General features: G+C 46.6%; 1 protein-coding gene across 1 annotated transcript in view; it reads right to left on the bottom strand.

Annotated features, from left to right (window-relative positions):
• Positions 1–10,606: 10,606 nt before the first annotated feature.
• CPED1 (cadherin like and PC-esterase domain containing 1) overlaps positions 10,607–19,863 on the bottom strand; it is a 263,155-nt gene continuing 253,898 nt past the window's right edge. The window contains exon 22 of the mRNA XM_055314580.1: positions 10,607–12,605. Coding sequence (XP_055170555.1) covers positions 12,384–12,605 — 222 coding nt within the window. The 3' untranslated portion in view covers positions 10,607–12,383. The remainder of the gene's footprint in view (positions 12,606–19,863) is intronic.

Below are 19,863 nucleotides of genomic sequence, written 5' to 3'. Positions count from 1 at the left end.
ATTCTCCACTTAATCCCATCTGCATCACCTCCTCTGCCGTGAAGGGTCACAGTCACTGGTTCTGGGGGTTGGGACACTGTGGCAGGTCGGGCGCTGGCCCTCCAGGAGATGTGTCCACATGCCAATACCCAGAACCCGTGACTGCGATCGCATGTAGATGTTTTTTGAATTATATTTCTTTATGAACGTCGTTTAAGGGAAACTCTGAAATGAGATCGTCCTGGAGGATCTGAGTGGGCCCGAAGCCCACTGACGAGGGTCCGGGTGCGAGAAGAGGCGAAGCCACAGATATAGAGAGGGAGGAGAAGACCATGCGAAGGTGGAGGCAGCCGGTGGCGGACAGGCTGCAGGGAATGTTGGCAGGAGCCGGAAGCCTGGGGAGGCAGGGAAGCCTTCTTCCCTCGAGCCTTTCAGATTTCTGGCCTCCAGAACTGTGGGAGAACAAGTCCCTGCTGTTGGGAGCACCCCCCCCCCCGACGTTGGTGGTACTTCGTTATGACAACCTTGGAAAACTGGTGCAAATGTGCACATATTTGGGGGCAATTATTCTGCTCAACGTGGTATATTAATGATACAGATTTTTTAAAAAGATTTTATTTATTCATGAGAGACACAGAGGGAGAGGCAGAGACACAGGCAGAGGGAGAAGCAGGCTCCACGCAGGGAGCCGGACATGGGACTCGATCCCGGGTCTCCAGGGTCACGCCCTGGGCTGAAGGCGGTGCTAGACCGCTGAGCCACCCGGGCTGCCCTATGATATAGTGTTTTGCAGTTTTCTTACCCCCACTTCTTCCAATCCACTTTATTCTGCTTTGTATCTATTTGTCTTCTAGAAGTTGCCTCGGATGTCTGGTTTTCCTCGGGTGTTGCTCATGCGTAAGCGTGAAGTTCTTAAAGGTCGGTTAGAGGCTCTGCCTGGATGTGTAGGACTCACTGACTTGGTTTACTGTACGGTGAAGTCAGTGGCTCGTTTTGCTGGTGAATCTCTACTAAGAGTATATTTACGTCTTATCCCTTCGGCGGGTCACCGTCCCCAGAGAAGGATATTCCAGCGTCCTCTTTCGATGATACAGGTGCATGTTCTTCGTTCTAGTTGAGTAGAGGGCTTGAGAGGTCTCAGCACGAGCTTCTAAGTTGAGTTCTTGTTCTTATTTTTGGGTGTTTTTGTTTTTGTTCTGGAATGGCCGGCTTTGTCCTGATAATCCAACATAGTCCTCCCTGAAATTGATGACTTCAGGAGTTAAGTTTCTACACTGGGACCCTTGACTCAGACGAAAGGACAGATGTTTATTACTGGGAAACACGAGAGACACAATCTGCGAGGGAGTTCCTGTGGTTGGGTTTATTCCGAAAACAAGGAAATTCACGATGTTGAAGACAGAGCTAAAAAAAAAAAAAGACCAGTCCTTTTCAATAGGCAGTTTCAAAAGTAGCGCCAGTCAGAGTAGTCAGCAGGGAATCGGGTGTCTTCCTTCTGTGAGGACATGCGTCCTGTCTCCGGTGAAGAGCATCTCCGTGTTCCCCCGGCAACGTGGAAACTTCTGGCCGTGCAAACACACACGCAGCTGGGCAATCGAGAATGTCCGTTCTTCCATGGGAGATGCTGGCCCTGTGTTGTTTGCAGCCCGTGCTCCAGGAGATGGACGTGCATGCCAACCCCGGGCTCAGTAACGGCCCAAGCCCCAGGGGGATGGATCCTCGTGACACCAAGGGACACTCGCCACCGTGTCTTCGGGTTTCTGAGCCTCCTCTCTTTTTAGTTCCTCTTGCTCTCATTTCTTTATTTTTCTCGTGGGCCGTCACCTCCCCCTTCTTTTCTTCTCTTCTGCTAGTAACCTGATGGACGACCCTGGGCTTTGGATTGAAACGCGAAACAAGTGAACAAAAAGCTGCTGTTTCTGGAATCGTAAGAACGGGTGGTGGAAGGGTTTGGATCCCATTCCCTGGGGAGACGTCTACGCTGCAGGGGAGGCAACCCCAGGTGGGACACGCTCACGTGGTTTATTTGCATGAAAGGCACAGACGTGTCGACGCGTTCACGGTTTGCCTTCAGGCCACTGACGCACCTTTACCTCTCTGGAGGCCAGAGACGATGGCACATCTAGCCAACACTTAAAGATCCTCTAAAATGTCACATTTCACCACAAAATTACTTTCAGCTTCCTAATTTTTCAGGGGCCATGCGTGTCTCAGAAGCCTGCTGAGTATAGGCCTCCTGTAAGCTGCCCACGATGGTGGGCGCAGGTGCCCGGGCACAGGGCCAGTTAGCCACTTGCAGGCACGACTCCTTTCCTTTCTGAAAAATGCACCTGCACGGAGCCTGGGGCCCGGGGGGGGGGGGGGGTCGGGTCGCCCAGCCCGCCAGCACCGCGAAGCTCACCCCGGGGATCCTTGAGGCCACGTGGTTACCTTCAAATCCCCCAACAATAAAGGACACATGACAGATACTTTATTTCCATCAACAGTTCAGCAGATGATGGGTTTTTACTTGAACGGTGCTTTACCTCCTTGGCAACCCACTAAGGAGCCTGTTTTTATTTATTATGTTTTAAAGATTTTATTTATTTATTCCTGAGAGACACGGAGAGAGAGGCAGAGACCCAGGCAGAGGGAGGAGCAGGCTCCCTGCGGAGAGCCCGATGCGGGACTCGATCCCGGGACCCCGGGATCACGGCCTGGGCCCAAGGCAGCTGCCCCACCGCTGAGCCCCCGGGGACGCTGCTCGACACTTCTGTGCAGTGATGCACTGTCTTCTGCGGCTCCGGGCAGCGGTGGGACCAGGAACTGGCCAACGCAGGGAGAGGGAGTAGCTCGGGGATTCATCAGGCCTGACTGAGCTGAATCAGTAAAGTGAAAGGTGACAGGGAATGGGAATAACTGGATCAGGTCGCTCTCCGGGTGGATAATTCAGATTCCTGTAGCAATTCCAACACGGTCCCCTGTGCCAAGTGCACTGCCCGACTGCGAGGGATTTTCGAGTCCGGCCTTTACAGGTGAACATGGCAGGGCGGGAGCGGGGAGGGCATGGGGCGAGGCCATAATACCATCCGGCAACCGGCGCCCTCTGTTCTCAGGGTCCCCCCTTTCTCCAGGAGGGATCTTCTTTGCAGCAGGGCCCCCTCCCCCTTCAATGTTGCACCCCATCCTCTAAGTCACCCAGTGCGTTGAATCTGCTGGCTGTTTGGAGAAAAATGTGGTTAAACTCACTCATACTGCAAATGTCTAATAACCCCGACTTTCCAAGGATATTAGCATCTCACAAGACCCTGGAGGTTCACGTTAAGTGATTTCACTAATTGAAAGGATTTCTAACAGAAGAATCTAGTAAAATAAAGAATTGTGGACGCGGTGGGGAGCCATCTGGTCACATAGCAAGGACGTTTTCTTTCTGCCCCCTGTTCCAGACCTCACTTTGTGCTAAAGAAAGGGTATCTTTCTCATGGCTTGCAGACCTCTTTACACTTCCCAGATTCCTATTTAAAAGGCGTATATTATACCACTTGCAACATTAAGTTGCTGATGAGCGAGTCTGCTCTCTTGTTTTAGGAAAAAAAAATATGCAGGGAAACCTTTTAGTTAATTCGCTGTTGCAAAAAAAAAAAAAAAAAAAAAAAAAAAAAAAGGAAGCAGAGAGTGTAAAGGACGCAAGTACGCATTCGAACCGCTCCAGAAACAGATGTCTCCCCACCTATGCTCTCCGTGAAAATGTGATCCCTCTACCCATAGCATTTTCAGTTCTGTAATTAAATTCAGTTGCATTGTTAATGTACTGTTGACATTAACTTGTATCTCATATACACAAGACTGGGAATACACACATGTTAACTTGAAACAGCTGTTCGCAAAATTACTACAATATGGCCCGGACTCCTTTTAGCCATTATGCCCTTCCATTTAAACATGATTTGCATCTGTAAGCACTTATTATAGATAAAATAATAGGAAGATTTATGACAGAAAAATGATAAATTTTGATGCTACATTAATATTGCCTTTGACAATAGTTACGGTAGAAAAGGAACGCTGGTAGACTGGCTGTGCCTCTGAGGAGTCGCGCCCCAGGGCGCGGGACTGGGGCCAGGGCCTGTGTGCACCTCCCGCCTGCTGCAGGCTCGGCACCCCTGCCGTCTGGTGGCCCCCGTCCTCGGCAGGGCACAGCCTCCAGGGGCAGTTAGGGGGTGCACCCCGCCTCCTGCTGCAGCCTGTCTCTGGGTGGCTGCTGTCTGACACGCTAACTGTTCCCTTTGGAAGCCGCAGGACCCTTGTGAGGCTCTGATGCATGAGGCTGGGCAGGACGGGGCGCCACAGCCCTTCTGGTTGGGGGGGCGCTGGCGGAGGGCCCGGGCAGGTGCTTAGGGCAGCCACGATTGGGGCACGGGTGCCTTCACCTCTATGTGGCCTGCCCGGGCCCTGCTCTGCGTCCAGCCCCCCGCGTCCCAACGAGCTCACCCCGTGTCCAGGCACCGCCGTCGGGCCCCACCCCAGTCCCCAGGGTGCATGGGGGGTAGCCAGAGAGGGACCCTTGCCCCAGGGCCCGGGGGTGCGCTCCCTGCCTTAATGCCCGCTCCGGGCCCGGGGCCAGTTCCACGGCCGGCGCGGTCTCTGGCCCCCGAGCCTGCGACACTGTTAGGGCGTCTGTGTTTTCCAGGTTGTGAAAAGGCACCGCTGTCTCTGTCTCTCGGTGGCGGGCAGCGGACTCCACGCCGGGATCGCGGAGATGAGGACCGTGGAAGGGGCCGGCCTCGGAGGCCGCCTGCTGGGGCCTCGTTCCCCGCCGGGCAGGATGCGCAGAGCGCGGCGCGGGGCTGCCGATGCCGGCCTGGGCAGGCCCCGCGCCCAAAGCGGCTGCTTGATTTCTGTGGGGGCCGCAGAACGTTCTGGAGCTAGGTGACGGCGATGACTGCCGACCTGCGCAAATATACAAAAACCCCACATTGAGCAGCAGACTTTAAGTGAGTTACTTTACGGCAGGTAAACAGTATCTCAATAAAACAGTTAAAAATAAGGATAAACACAACCGACCGAACGAAAAGATCCCTTCCTCCCGGAGCTGATAGTCCAGGGGTACAAACTGGGACACAAAGAGAGCTAAGGGCTGGCAGGGGGTAGGGGGAGGCGCCGGGGGGGGCCAAGGACAGGAGTCCCCGAGGGGTGACATGTGAGCTGAGGAGGGGAGACCCCTAAGTGTCGAGCTCCTGCTGCCACTAGACGCCCTGGGACAGGAGGTGAGGGAGGCTCGGCCCTTGGCCTCCAGGGCGCAGGCTCCTGGGGGGAAGGGGGGTGCAGGCTCCTGGGGGGTGAGTGAGGCTCAGGCTCCTGGGGGGTGAGGGGGGCGCAGGCTCCTGGGGGTGAGGGGGGTGCAGGCTCCTGGGGTGAGGGGGGGTGCAGGCTCCTGGGGGGTGAGGGGGGCGCAGGCTCCTGGGGGGTGAGTGGGGGTGCAGGGTGAGTGCAGGCAGTACCGTGCACAGGGGTGCTATGTGGGCACTACCGTGCGACCTGGTGGCACAAGGACGGGGCAGAGCTGCTGGATGAGGGGGGCACATCCAGACAAGGGGTGAGGTCGGGTTAACATGCAGCCTTGGGTGAGCAGTTCCAGTTTCACCCCAGGAGCCCCCTCTCCCAGTGCCTTCCTCCCCGGCGTCCCCTTCCCACCTCCTCCTCTGCTCCTCACCCTCTGCCCCTGCACCAGGGGGAAGGCTCTGGGGTCAGGGTCCCCGGAACAGCCCTGAGGGGAGGGCGCCAGGGACCCAGGGCAGGACCCAGGGGAGATCCCGGGGAGGGGGGTAAGGGGCAAGACCCAGGGGTGGTCCCTCGGCGGGGGGGCGGAGGGCAGGATCCAGGGGAGGTCCCCCAGGTGGGAGGCAGGACCCAGGGGAGGTCCCTGGGGGTGGGGGGGCAGGACCCAGGGGTAGCCCCCCAAAGGCGCCCCGGGGCCCACGAGGTCTCAGGTGGCCCCGAGCTCCCAGGCCCCCAGTCCACGGCCTGGTCCCGCAGCGCCCCCTGCCCCCCTCCCAGGCCGGCCTCCTCCGGCCGCATTCCCCGCGAGCCCCCGCGAGCCCCCAGGAGCCCCGCTCAGGGCACCCCGACACAGGGCACCTGTTCTCAAGGTTTCACGTGCTGCTACGAATTTAAAACTAAGAGCAATGCTTTAAAGAATGGACCGCAACGGACACAGGATCACTGGCACTTCGCCGGCATGCAGCAGGGGTGTGTGCGCACAAACGTGCCCTCACACACTGAAGCGTGGACCTGTGTTTTGTCATTGTGAGTATTGCTTAAAATAATCCAGAATTCCCGTTTTCAAGTCCCTTATCGATACACTGTGCCCCGACGCAAGCGGAGGAAGGCTTGGTCTCGGCCCAGCAGGGTTTGGGTCTGCGGAGGCAGCTGACGAGTCAGGGAGGGAAAGGCATTTATTTTCACTGGATTTGATAACAGTTGACTGAAGACGATGCCCAGGGAGGCTTCCACCAGAAGAGAACTTGACTTCCAGAAACTCAGTACTTCAAAGACTTAGGATGACCCCGGGAAAGAGAAAAATCCCACTCAGGCCAATCGCCCCCTTGCGACTGCCCGTTCTTCTGGGAAATAGGAACCCGAGATGCGGTGTCCCTATCAGGCTCATCTTAGAGTCCATAAATAATTCATGGAAAATATCAATTTATTTATAGGACAGGTGGCCAAGAGAGAGTTCGGGATGTTTACCAATAACCTGGCCCTGGAACTCCATCCTATTGAAATGATTCCTGTTCTTGGCAAGAATAACTTGTGCTGAGGGTTGCATCCACACCCTTTTAAAAACATGCCATCGATTTTGCATAACTAATATGAGCATTGAAACGGGGACTCTTTAGAGACAAGTATGTACAGAGACCAGGTTTTCCCCAGGGGGTGTGCACATCTGGTAGAAACCGATGAACCCAAACATGGGCCGTTTGATGACTGTACGCATTTTAGTCTACCAAGGAATGGTTTTATTTTCCCCCTGTGCTATTCCCCATTCGGACCAAGTTTTATCTTATAAGTAGAGAGGTAGTTGCAAATAATTTCATGCCCTGCCAATGGCATAGGCACCAATTTTTAACAAAAGTCTAATAAAACTCTTTTTATGATACTGTAAAACTGGAGAGCTCATGGCCGTTAAAACATAAGCTTCATGTTACATGTAATTAAGGCAAAGAGGAAAATGTAAAACACGTAAGTTTAAGAGTGTATGTTGTATTACGTATTAGATGCACACAGGAAACACCGCCTAAGTTCCACCTCAAAGACAAAGCTAAAGACAAGCAGAAAACATCATGGTGGGTGAACGAGTCCAGGGCTGAAAAGGAATTGCCACCTCAAGTTCTCCAGAGGGTGTACAGTGTTGGAAGTTGGGGGTCATTTTCTCTTTTTCCTGATTATAAAGAAGAAAGCGTCAGTAGAGACACATTCAGCTGCTGTTTGGTTAATCTAGGTTATAATTTTTCATCCATTGAAGTTTGAAAATTATTATTTTGTCCTTAGGAAGGAGGACTTGTGTATTAAGAGGAGGTTTGAAGAGATGAGCAGGCTCTGTCCAAGGCAACTGGAGAAGGTGCTCGTAACTTTTATCCATTCTAGAACCCAGTGGGCCAGGAAGGCCTGTGCTGTAGCCCCTCCGTTCCACCCGTTCTTTTTTTTTTTTTTTTAAGATTTTATTCATTTAGAGAGAGAGAGGTGGAGAGGGAGAAGCAGGCTCCATGCAGGAGCCTGATGTGGGACTCGATCCTGGGACTCCAGGATCACGCCCTGGGCCAAAGGCAGGCGCTAAACTGCTGAGCCACCCAGGGATCCCCCGTTCCACCCGTTCTGATTGCGCTGGGCCTAACGGATTAACCTAAACCATGTTTGCCTCCGCGTTGGCATTTTGTACCATCCTCTCCGCTCAATGTGTTCACTGCAGAGGGATGTCAAGAATTCTGAACCCAACTATTAATGGAAGATCTACTGGAGACCAATCAACCCCTTATATCTCAGTGGGCACACGACTGATTAAATGTGATGACGTATGCCCATTTTACTTTAATGCTCTTAATATTTTTTCTAATGTTTAAATTCATGATATAATCTTAAAAGCATATAGATTATAGACCCAATAAAAAAAATCAAATCATAGAGTGCAAAGAAAATTGAAATGTTGACCTCCATGCCATGCACTGAGAGATTCCAATCTGCACATTTTGGACATATTTTATTATAGGGAAAAAATAGAAATACAATGAACAAAGTATATAAATAAATCATATGCCATCATCATTACATCGCTTAGCTTACCACTAAAAGTTGCATCAAATTGATGTATTTCACCAGCCAACCATAAAATAAGGAGATTTTTCACTAAAGAGTTGGGAGTCAATTGAATACACTTTATATTTATGACACCAGGTTACTTCTGAATTCTGATGTATGAATAATCAATTATAATTACTCTGATTCTTAAAAAGATCGGAACATTTTAATGAATTTTATAGGAATTAATTTTTCATGTAATAAAAATAACGAGATGACACTACTTAAATTTCCTAAGAAAAATGTCTTGGTTAGATACATGTCTCCTTATAACCAGCCAGTCAGCATAGATCAAATTCAAAACCTAATCTACCAAAAACAAAAAAAAACAAAAAAAACAAAAACAAAAAACAAAACAAAAAAACAAAACCTAATCTACCTGAAGAGGATGACCTTATAGGAACATAAAGCCCCTTTTATGATGTGTTCTCTAAAAGGAGCTGTTTAATTTTGTTCTTATTATTTGGGGTTAAGTAATTATCTTCATTTACGTTGCAAATGTACTTAAACTTTGCAAATATTCTTGATAAGTTTAAGAATTAGTGTTTTGATCGTGTGTTGCATGTGTTAAAGCATAGCAATCCGACACCTAATAGAGCCCTAAAACAAATTCTTTATATTTCAACGAACATAAAGAAAACAAATGGAGCCCCATTATAGGAGGGCTGCATGGTCTATATCAGTTAGAAAAAAAGTGAGTTCTACAGCCCCCTACACCAAGTGACTAAATCATAAAAGAAATATGGAAGCTGATAATAGCAGTTGCTGCCGCAATAAAAACATGATAAAAGGTTCTTTGACAGTTGGAAACCTTGGAAGCCTTGCCAAGTACAAGATCGAGGTTGGAGGCACTGGTACCCTCCTGCTGCCTTTAAGAGGTCTTTGGGGCTTCTGACAACTTCTGGTTCATCCCTTTAAGTCAAAGTGATCTATCAAAATGCCTTAGTTTCCAAGAACAGTCAAAGTCATTTGAACTTTAAATACACATTTAAAAAAAAAAAAAAGGACTCCTCAATCTAGTCTAAATGGTAAAATCTGCTGTAGCATCATTTGCCCTTGGATATCCGTTTTTGAAGTTACCAGCCCATATGAGCCTACTCCAATTTACGTTCGCTCATTTTAAATGCAATAATCCCAGCCACTGATTATGATGACATTTTTCGTTTTTGGTTTGTTTCTTTCTGCAAGGTGAAAATTTACAGGGAAAAATTCCAGATACTGATGATTCTTTCAATATTTGCTCAGCTTACGGGGCCTATAATATTTCATGAGATCCCAACCCCGACAATCTCTCTAGGCTCGGAACCTCATTGCTGCATGAGACCTTCTGGTCTCCCCACCGTGTCAAAGCATGACAGTTTTGAAGTAATTCTTAGGGGGTTACATATTTTTTGACCAGTTTCCGTATATCTTCTTGGAATCCTTCAGTGAAATGGAAGCAAAAGAAGAAACTTCAAATGCACATCAGCATTGTGTTTTCCCCATAAACATCCCCCGCACTATTTCCATTTCAAAAAACCAGTGATTGCTTCCAATGCTTTCTAAGTGGAAATTATGGTTTTGTAGAGTTGGCTGCTAGGCCCAGGGGACTCTGACAGGAGAAGACCCGAGGGTGAGCCCACTGGCAGGCAGCGGCGAGCACCCCCCTTCCTCGTATGTCCCCACGGGATCCTGTTCGCCTACTCGGATGGCTGGCTAATCGCTCTCTGTGCTTTTAAATGCACACACGTGCACGCCCACGCACACACAAGTGCACACACACACACAATGTCGACGGGGTGCTTGGAAATGCTTATGCAGTTATTCTTGACTTTTAATATTGTCAATGTTTTCTTTAGCTTAGTTCAGTTTAGATTGGATACTAATCAGTTCTTACCAGAAATAATACACTTCCTTTAACTTTTACATCTAAAAATACATTTAAATAACTATTCTTACGTTTTGCCCCTCTCAACTTACGAACTTGCCAAGTACGTTCAAGTACACGCGCGCACACACACATCCATTTCCCCCCCGTGTTTTTTAAGGAATGACTAAAATGGTGCCTAGCATTCCAGTGCCTTATCTTTAAAAAGAAAACAAATAGCTCTTCACTGCGCTATGTTCAAAAGTCGTGGTCATTGTACAGCAGGGGGTTCACGTGATCGATATTCAGAGGATATCGGGACTGGACGGTTGCCCCGCTAGACCACCTTCAGAGAGCTGAGTCCGTATAACGTCCCTGCCGCGTAATCGCCGTATGGTTGCATACCTCGAGGAAAAAGGAAAATAAAAGATACTCTCTGAACACAGACTGTTACCAGTAAGACATTTATTAATAGTATTATTACACTCGTTTCTAAAATCTACTATTATTTCAGTGGTGAAGAGGTAAATGCCAGACTAACCTCAGTCAGACGGTTACTATAGTCAAGTTGACAGTAAATTACAAGAAACAGCCACTGCCTATAATCCTGTTATAGAGTATGTGACACGTTAGAACACGGCGGAGAGGCTGCACGAATTGGCGACGTCTTATATCATTAAAAGAAAATAATCGAAATCCCAGAAGCGGTGCTTGCATGTAGCTGCAGATATTAGAAAAATATTTCATTTTAAAGGATAATTCTGTACCATTAAAAAAAAAAAACCTATCATCGGTCAGAGGCAGATACGTACTGTTTATATCAAGTGATAATTGTGCTTAAATATAATTTAAGATAGTTAAATATAAACTCATGTTTACTTCCATATAAAAATATATATAAAAATAGAGTATTTAAAGAGGTGGATGTTCATACTACAGAACTGATTGATCAAAATAGTCTTTTTTGATATGGTAATGAAATTGAGGTATTTGTACATTTTGTAATTTCAAACATGGATCGAATAACCCTCTCAGGTTTTCTTTCGCCCCAACCCCCCTCCCCAAAAGAAAAATATCCCTTTAAAAACCGTTGTAACTGTGGGATAGCTCACAAAAGTACTTGTAAAATAAAGAAATTCACTATCTTGAAATCAACGTATAGAAGGGAAAGTTCTCAGTACTAGAATTGGGTGTGTTGTATACGTATGTCACTGTTCTGATAAAAAATTAATTTTATGCCTACCCTAAATTTGGATTAGATAAATCAAAGTAGAGTCACTAGTAACATAATATTTGTGGACGTATACAAATACTGTATGAAAATAAATGCCTGGGCACCTGCAAAAGGCTAATCCTTTGAAAATATTTACATAAAATGTAATCTTTAAATTACACAGGGCTCTGACAGCAAACACAAGCTCTCTTAAGTAATATCATCAGTTAAACACAATAGAGTAACACACTTTAAAATTACGTATTTAATTAACTTAGACTGAAGTTTCCCATCCAAGGTCAGAGACAGGATAGGAGGGAATGTTCATGAAAAGTACAAAGAGTGCAAAGTTAAAGGCATTGGTGTTTCAGCTGTAAAATAGTACACTTCCTATGTCTCTCATAGAATTGCTTCGAATTCCCTGTGGATCATTCCTGCTCCTTTCCTTCCGTGTGTAAAATTTATGAGGGATGGGAAGAAATGTTTCTCATAAGCATTAGATTCACAAAGCCTAAGTCACCATCAGCATCAGTTCCTCTCCTGGTACGAGACACAAGCACAATCCCTACCTGCAAGTGGAATGTAACTGCCTTTTCCCCCTTTTCAATATTAATGTACCGACAGAGACGACAACGCAGTCCTCAAGGGCTTTATCCTTCTTGTCCGCATAATTCAAGTGTCTGTATTTCTCCTCATTATCACAATGCACTACCTGGCCCACGGTGATTTTAATTTACGATTATACTTCAAGTAACCTTTTTCTAGCTCTAGGTTTCCTTTTGAAAACAAATGATTTTCAAGTGCACATCTCAGCCTTACAGAGCTGTAGGAAAAAAAGGGTTATTATTACTTTTTTTTCTTAGCCATGCGTGCACTGGCGTGGACGTGTGCGCCCGGGTGCGTGAAGGTGCGGCCGATCCGAAATTCACGTGATGTACAGGACTTGGTTCTCAGACCACTGTCCAGGTGAGGGGGGGGGGCTTGCCTCTAACGCTGGGTTCTCCTGCGGGGAGTCTACGCGGTCCTTCCACCCGCACAGATCCTGCTGAGCAGGATTTCAGAGCAAACCCGGTTAATCGGACCTCTGACATGATACGGTGACTGAAAATTTGTTACAGAGTCTTGTTGTCGTTGCTGTAGTTTGCTTTGGTTGCTGAAATATTTTCCCACGATGTGATTTCTCGACTGTTTCACTTTAATGAAGTGATATTCTCTGGGTAACTCTGATTTCACTACCTGCAAATAAAGAGCAAAAGAGAGTCAGAGTCAGGGACGTTCGAGCCCCGCACCGAGTCGTGTAACTAGTTGACAGACGTGGGCGGCACCCTCGGGACACAGATGTGGCCTCCAGGACATACAGTATGATCTGGGTAGCCCACAGTCGGGGAATTAGCTCTCAAAACCAAAAAAAAAAAAAAACAAAAAAGCTAAGAGGTCGTCACCGTCCCGCGCATGGGCCGAGCCAGGCGAGCTGTGGACGCGGCCCGCGGCCCGCCAGGCCGATGACTCTGTAGACGTCTGTACGTCGGTGAATATAGTTTACCTTAAACTTCTTTAAACAGGCAGACTTATAAAGCGTTTATAAAGCATAAAAGGATACAAGACCGCGGTTTCCTCCCAGCTCGGCCTCCCGCCTCCACCCGCTCAGCCGCCTCCCCAGAGGCCCGTGTGTGACTCACTTCTTCGGGATTCCACTCACCGGTCTCTAACGGACGCCGGCACGTCCGTACAGACAGGGAGGCCACATGGACAGTCCGTTTGTACCGTGTGCAAAAAGTTGCGTTGGTGCTACTCTATAATTGTGGGTTCTTAAAAATTTTTGATTTTATTTAAAATTCAGTTCATTGACGTGTAGCGTATGGTTAGTTTCCGAGGTAGCATGATTGTCGGTCTTAGTCACGGGGTTAAAGCCACTCGGGTTGTTAATACCAACAATCAGAGGGAATCAGGAGGGGATCAAAGCAGAGATTGTGAGGAGGGCTGGGAGGGAGGCAGGAGGAAAAATACTGGCAAAGGTGTTTAGGATGTCTTCATAACCGAGTCACGAATCATTAATTCAATTTACTGATTATTAATTTTTAATGCAATCGCAAGGTATTATTTTCAGCTCAATATGGATATATGATAAACTATGTATTATTGATGACTGAGGAAGGCAACACTAGTTCACATGGATTTTCAGAATTCCTTTAAGTGCTATATAATGATTTAGAGCCACATTTTTTTTAATTCCATATAAGAGAATACAATAAAAAACAGCTCAAAAAATACAGAATATTTAAACAAACACAGGCTATTTATTTTAAAGAGAAGTATTTTTAGTGTGCAAGTGAGCATCAGCCCTTTTAGAAGAGTTATTTGAACAGAAGTGCTGTAAAGATCTGAACCAACACGTTAATGGTAGTGATCTTGGTAGAGGAATTACAGGCGATTTAAAACGTATTCTTTGTGACTTCTGGCCTTGGCTGTTTTTATCTGAATACAACAAACGTGCATTCCTTTATAATCATAAAAATGTTGAAGCTATTCCCATTTTGGGGGAAAAAACTGTAATAGCAATGCATTTTAAAACCAATTATACCCTGCTAACCCAGAAGAAATGAATTGTTTTCCTGTAGCTACGGGAGGTTTAGTTTTTTATGACCAGGGCCTCAGATGAAGTGATTTTTAAGAAGCCCAGCGAAATCAGTGGGTTGTGGTAAGGAATCCCTACGGATGGTGATGCAGAGCTCAGTTTGCAGTCAACCACTGATGAATATTCCAGGTCCCAAGGTTGTAAGTTGCTGTTACGTGCGGCCCTTTCCACCCAGAGCGGTTACACTACGACTCTAAAGATGATGGGCTGGGAGGTGCACCAGTGTTTTCCCCGAAGGTTCCGTCCATCTTGGAGGAGGTGTGTATTCAACGATAGCAAGATTAGCCAACGTTTTCAAGGAAGTTTGTTTAAGGAAACATTTAAGCATAAATATTACATTCAACCCTGAAAAAATATTATTCCACTGTTCTGAAGCCAAAATAAGGTTTCTTTTGTTTATATAATTTTATCTTAAGGTCTGGTTTTTGCCATTGCCAGATGATCTGCATGCTAATTAAATGCAAAATAGATAAAAAATATGTCCCATTGCAAAAGGTTATATAGTTCTTTACAAATTATTTCAGCATTTTGTGTGATTTCGGGGCCGTATGTGATGTTGCATTGCAAAGGTTGGCTAATGCCAGTGTAGATGCATACGGCAACCTCAAGCGTGATTTATGAAAGAGATAATACAGGAATGTATATTTCCATTTTATTTGCTGAAGCGTATAGCTTCTAACACAAGAGTCGTGTCAGTGTCTTGCCAGATCCCATGGAAAGGTGGATAATGGATTTCTATTTTTAAACCACGAAGGTGGGCTCTGAGAAAGGAAGACAGAATGACAGGGTCTCCTCCAGCTTCTGAGGGCCGGCCCAGTGCCTCCCATAATGCCAGTTCTCACATATGAAGATCGATTCCTACACCTCTATCCCAGAGCTTGGCCCAACAACACTTAATTCAGTTGGATTCCTTTGAAAGCTATCTTGCAGGAAATAATCCAAGACGCTAAATTTCCTAATTCTTTGCTTAAGCCAGTATTACCCTGATACTGACTCCTGAAAGGTGATAAACTGACAGAGAAAGAATTACTTCAATTTTAATTTGTCAAAATAGAGATGCAAAAAGCCCTCCCAAATGCTATCGTAAGTCGAATACAGCTTTAAAAAAAATCCAGCAGTATTATCCGCTATACCACAAGCACATACAATTTATTCCAGGAATGCAGGCTCTAGCATTATGAAATATTTTGTGATAGGAAATTACCAGAGAATTATTTATAACTATATGATTGCTTATCTTGAAACCCAAAGGAATCTACTGAAAAATAATGAGATAAAGTCAGTATTTAAAAATCAGGCAACATTTCTATATTCTATCAATAATAAGAAATACTTTAGATAGAAGATCCCGTTGCAATACTAAAACAATTTCATTCAGTTCGGCAGTTACGCAGGTGAAGAAAACACAAAGTTTAATAAGAGGAGAACAGTAACAAATGGAAAGCCATACCACGTTAGATCCTCCCAGGTTAATTAAAATGCTATTCCAGTTGTAATCACGACAGGATTTGGGGAGACATGACAAAGAAATCATAAAATACATCTTAAAAAGGAATGTAAGAAAACAATCAAGACTAACTTGGCAAGGGGGAAGAAAAACCAGTGACGAGGGGGGATTTCTAACACCAGATGCTCACTGTTCAATAATGGGGTCTACCGCGGCCTGCCACAGACCAAATTTATTGGTTGCATAAGCCAAATAGAAGCAGAATTCACTACTGAGAAAACATAGGGACGTTCATACTGCAGATTAGAGTGCATTCCATAAACTGCTACTCTTCCCTAAAAATGTCTACGGAGCAATAAGGTCGTTCGAAGTAAAGGCCACTGTTGCATAAATCTAGTGACCACGGATGTCGATAGCCTATGCGTTTAAATTACATGGAATTACAGTCGAGAGTGTAGGTTTAAAATGGAGCTGTGGACCAAAGTGCTAAGGAATCTGCAGTGGTGAAGGGACAGAGAATTAAAGGATGTATATGATATAAAGGTAAGAATTTTTTTCTTTCTCTCTCTCTCTCTCTTTTTTTTTTTTTTTTTGAGAGCAGGAGTGAGCACACATGCACTTGAGGGTCAGGAGGGGCAGAGAGTGAGGGAGAGAGAGAATCTTAGGCAGGCTCCACACCCAGCGCAGAGCCCTACACAGGGCGCCATCTAATGACCCAGAGGTCATGACCTGAGCAGAAATCAAGAGCCAGATGCTTCACCAACTGAGCTGCCCAGGTGACCCAGGATTTTTTTTTTTTTAAGGTTTTAAGTAATCTCTATACCCAATGTGGGGCTTGAACCCATGACTCTGAGATCAAGAGTTGCCCATTCCACTGACTGAGCCAGCCAGGCATCCCTAAAGGCGGGAATCTTTAGTTTTTATTGTATATACTTATTTATATGTGTTTGCAGTTAATGGGAGTTCATGTAATCTCTTTACAATAGAAAAGCAGCAGTAGAGAAACAAAATGATGCCGCGTCTTGTAAAATTAAGATGAGTTATTGATGATTTAATGGTTTGTTTGTTTTTCTACGTAACATCCAACTTTCAATCGTGAGAGTCCCCTGTGAGGAAGCACAGGGAATAGTTCAGACGTGGTCCCTACCCTCAGGGGGACTCTATAAAGACACATGTCTAAGATACTTGAAGTGAGAACAAGGATAAGGTGACTTCAAAGACTTGCCCCGAGGTCAGACACTGTGCCTGTGCCGTTCCCAAGTAGTGAATGTGAGCTACTTCGTGCTGATTTATGGTGGGCCTGATAGTCTGCTCACGCAGCAATTCTGTCTTTGAACTTATTTGTGAGACTCAGTACCTGGCTTTGCTGTCAGACTGCTGTCTCTAAGTTTCACAACACTACTTCGTCCCACCGGCTCTTATGGTCTCCAAAGGGAAGGAAAAGGGGTTGTCTGCTGCACGTTTTAGGCTTGGAAATGTGAGGCCGGGGAAAGACGTTTGGTACCTGTACAATACAGAGAGCTAATTGCTTCTTTCCTTTGATCTCTTGTCTGAAAATGTGCCCGTCTGAGTCCTTCCCAGAAATCAGAGGACCATCAGGATTATTGAAATCCCACTGAAGTGTCACCTGGAACGTGGCTTTGAAAGGGAGATGTTAGCAATACAAATGTCACGTCACCCCGGGGCGTCGCATGGTAGTAATAGTAGACACCTAAAGTGAGCTCGTGGAGAACATCAGTGAAAGACTTAGGCCTTGAGGGGATCCCTGGGTGGCTCAGTGGTTTAGCACCTGCATTTGGGCCAGGGTGTGGTCCTGGAGGTCCAGGATCGAGTCCCACATCGGGCTCCTGACGTGGAGCCTGCTTCTCCCTCTGCCTGTGTCTCTGCCTCTCTCTTTGTCTATCATGAATATAAAAATATATATATATATATATTTAGGCCTTGAACCAAACACAAGACTCTAGATGTTTCTGTACAGTGATCATCTTGAATAGGGACAGATTCTAACAGTTGGATGCCGCCAAATGCTTGTTTAAATTCGGGTGCATGTGCCTCGGTGTCCATCGACAGATGATGGATAAAGAAGCTGTGGTCTATGTATACATGGAATATTCCTCAGCCATTAGAAACGACAAATACCCACCATTTGCTTCGATGTGGATGGACCTGGAGGGTATGATACTGAGTGAAGTAAGTCAATCGGAGAAGGACAAACAGTGTATGTTCTCATTCATTTGGGGAATATAAAAAATAGTGAAAGGGAATAAAGGGGAAAGGAAAAAAATGAGTGGGAAATATCAGAAAGGGAGACAGAACATGAAGACTCCTAACTCTGGAAACGAACTGCGGGTGGTGGAAGGGGAGGAGGGCGGGGGGTGGGGGTGACTGGGTGACGGGCACTGAGGGGGGCACTTGACGGGATGAGCACTGGGTGTTATTCTGTATGTTGGCAAATTGAACTCCAATAAAAAATAAATTTATACAATAAAAAAATAAAAACAAAAAAATAAATTTGGGTGCACATGACTCAAGCACCGACAAGGAGACGTGTCTCCCCGGGGGGAATAAGGGACTGTTACTTATGACTGAATCCTACACACATACGGGATTTGGGAAATGTTTACGTTACTCCAAACGCGAACGTTAACCGACAACTCTTTTTTTTTTAATTTTTAAATTTTTATTTATTTATGATAGTCACAGAGAGAGAGAGAGAGAGAGAGGCAGAGACACAGGCAGAGGGAGAAGCAGGCTCCATGCACCGGGAGCCCGACGTGGGATTCGATCCCGGGTCTCCAGGATCGCGCCCTGGGCCAAAGGCAGGCGCCAAACCGCTGCGCCACCCAGGGATCCCGACAACTCTTCTGAGGCCACGAAGTAACCCAAAGTAACTCCGGGTCCTTAACTTTGCGTGTGCTGCGTGGGTTGCCCTTCACTTTCTTTTCTGCATTTACTGCGTCAACTTATATTTGAAATCAGGAAACCAGAGTGAAGGACGATGGGCCTTCATGAAGTGCGATAGCCTCTACGATCACTAGGGTCGGTGTGATAATAAGAGTCGTATTTTTTTTTTTCCCGTGGCAGTGCTCACCTTTGGATTAAGTTACGTGCAGAAACAGACTTTCGAGGAGAGATCACAGTGTTTCAGAACCATGATACATTTTGAATACATTAACCGTAGAGACGCAGGAGTGATTTCAGTGATTTCGGTGCTGGAATCAGCTGCTGTCGCGACAGCAAATGGTGGAAGACGCAGCTGGTCACGTTTTTCTGTGACTCGGTGGCAGCAGGAATTGAAATTCGTGCTTCGGCGTGCAGAAGCAACTTTCCCTTTCCCACGGGCTTCTTACGTGCTAAGGGACCTCCGCGCTCGTACCGCAGAGCTTGCCACATGTCCGCGTAATTAAGGACTTGGGGGCTCGGACGCGTGTCTGGAAGGGCCCAGAAGTGGCTGCCGTTCGCCTTGGCTGGCTGGCTGTCGCAGGGCTGCCCCAACACATGAAACGCGGTCCTAAATCCCGCAATGAAACGGACGGCGCGACTCTTACTATTATTCATGCACGTGGCTTTAACACTCAAAGTTGGTGTCACATAAATAGGAGTAGTCAGCACCAGCGTATCACCGTGTCGACTGACCGCCGCATCTGAAATGACTTTGAATCCTCAAAAAGTCAGTACCAGAAGGGAAAGCTCGCTGAATTGGGAACGCGTCCGGCAGCTTATAAGCAAATACCTTTCCTAAAACTGATCTTAACCTGAATAACACCCAGGGAGCTTCTGATGTGGTTCCAGATCCACGGAACAAAATAGAAAACAATTTTCCGCGGGGCCAGTGTTCCAAAATCTCTCTAGACCGGATTAAGGGGGATGTTCTGGTTACAAACGCGTGTCGGGGACGTGGATGGGACATGAGGAGGAGGGAGGGTAATGGGTTTCTGAGGCTGGGAAACAGGACATTGACCAAAATGTGCTGCTGTGGTCTTTTAAGATAAAGGTGCACCGTGGAAGTGGTTTTTATTGGGTATCGTCATTCTGCAGACACGACACTGAGTCCAAGATCCAGTCACCAAGTTTACGACCCGCTGACAAAGTAGCCTAAGAAGTCACAGAAATGGAATAAAAGCAACAAACGCCAGCTAGAAGCCAGTGCTTCTAATTCGTAGCTCCACTGCAGGAAATCGTGCAAGTTTTACAGATAATGAGGATTTTTTTTCCCTTTGCTCGCCTCCTCCCCCTAATATTTAATCACGGCCACATGAAATGAGCTATGTTTTGATTGAAGGGAGTCCAACTTCGGAATGGGTCAAAGATGCTGAGGATTAGAAGGCAAGACTGAAGTTTCTCTAGGAATGAGGAATCGCTTTTGGATTCTGGTGTCTCCAGACTTGCGACGTCTCCGTCCCTGTGTCTGT

The sequence above is a fragment of the Nyctereutes procyonoides genome, unplaced genomic scaffold (genome assembly GCF_905146905.1).
Source record: "Nyctereutes procyonoides isolate TBG_1078 unplaced genomic scaffold, NYPRO_anot_genome, whole genome shotgun sequence".
Taxonomy (NCBI): Eukaryota; Metazoa; Chordata; class Mammalia; order Carnivora; family Canidae; genus Nyctereutes; species Nyctereutes procyonoides.
Note: the sequence above shows the minus strand (reverse complement) of the source record. Positions and strands in the feature narration are given on the sequence as shown.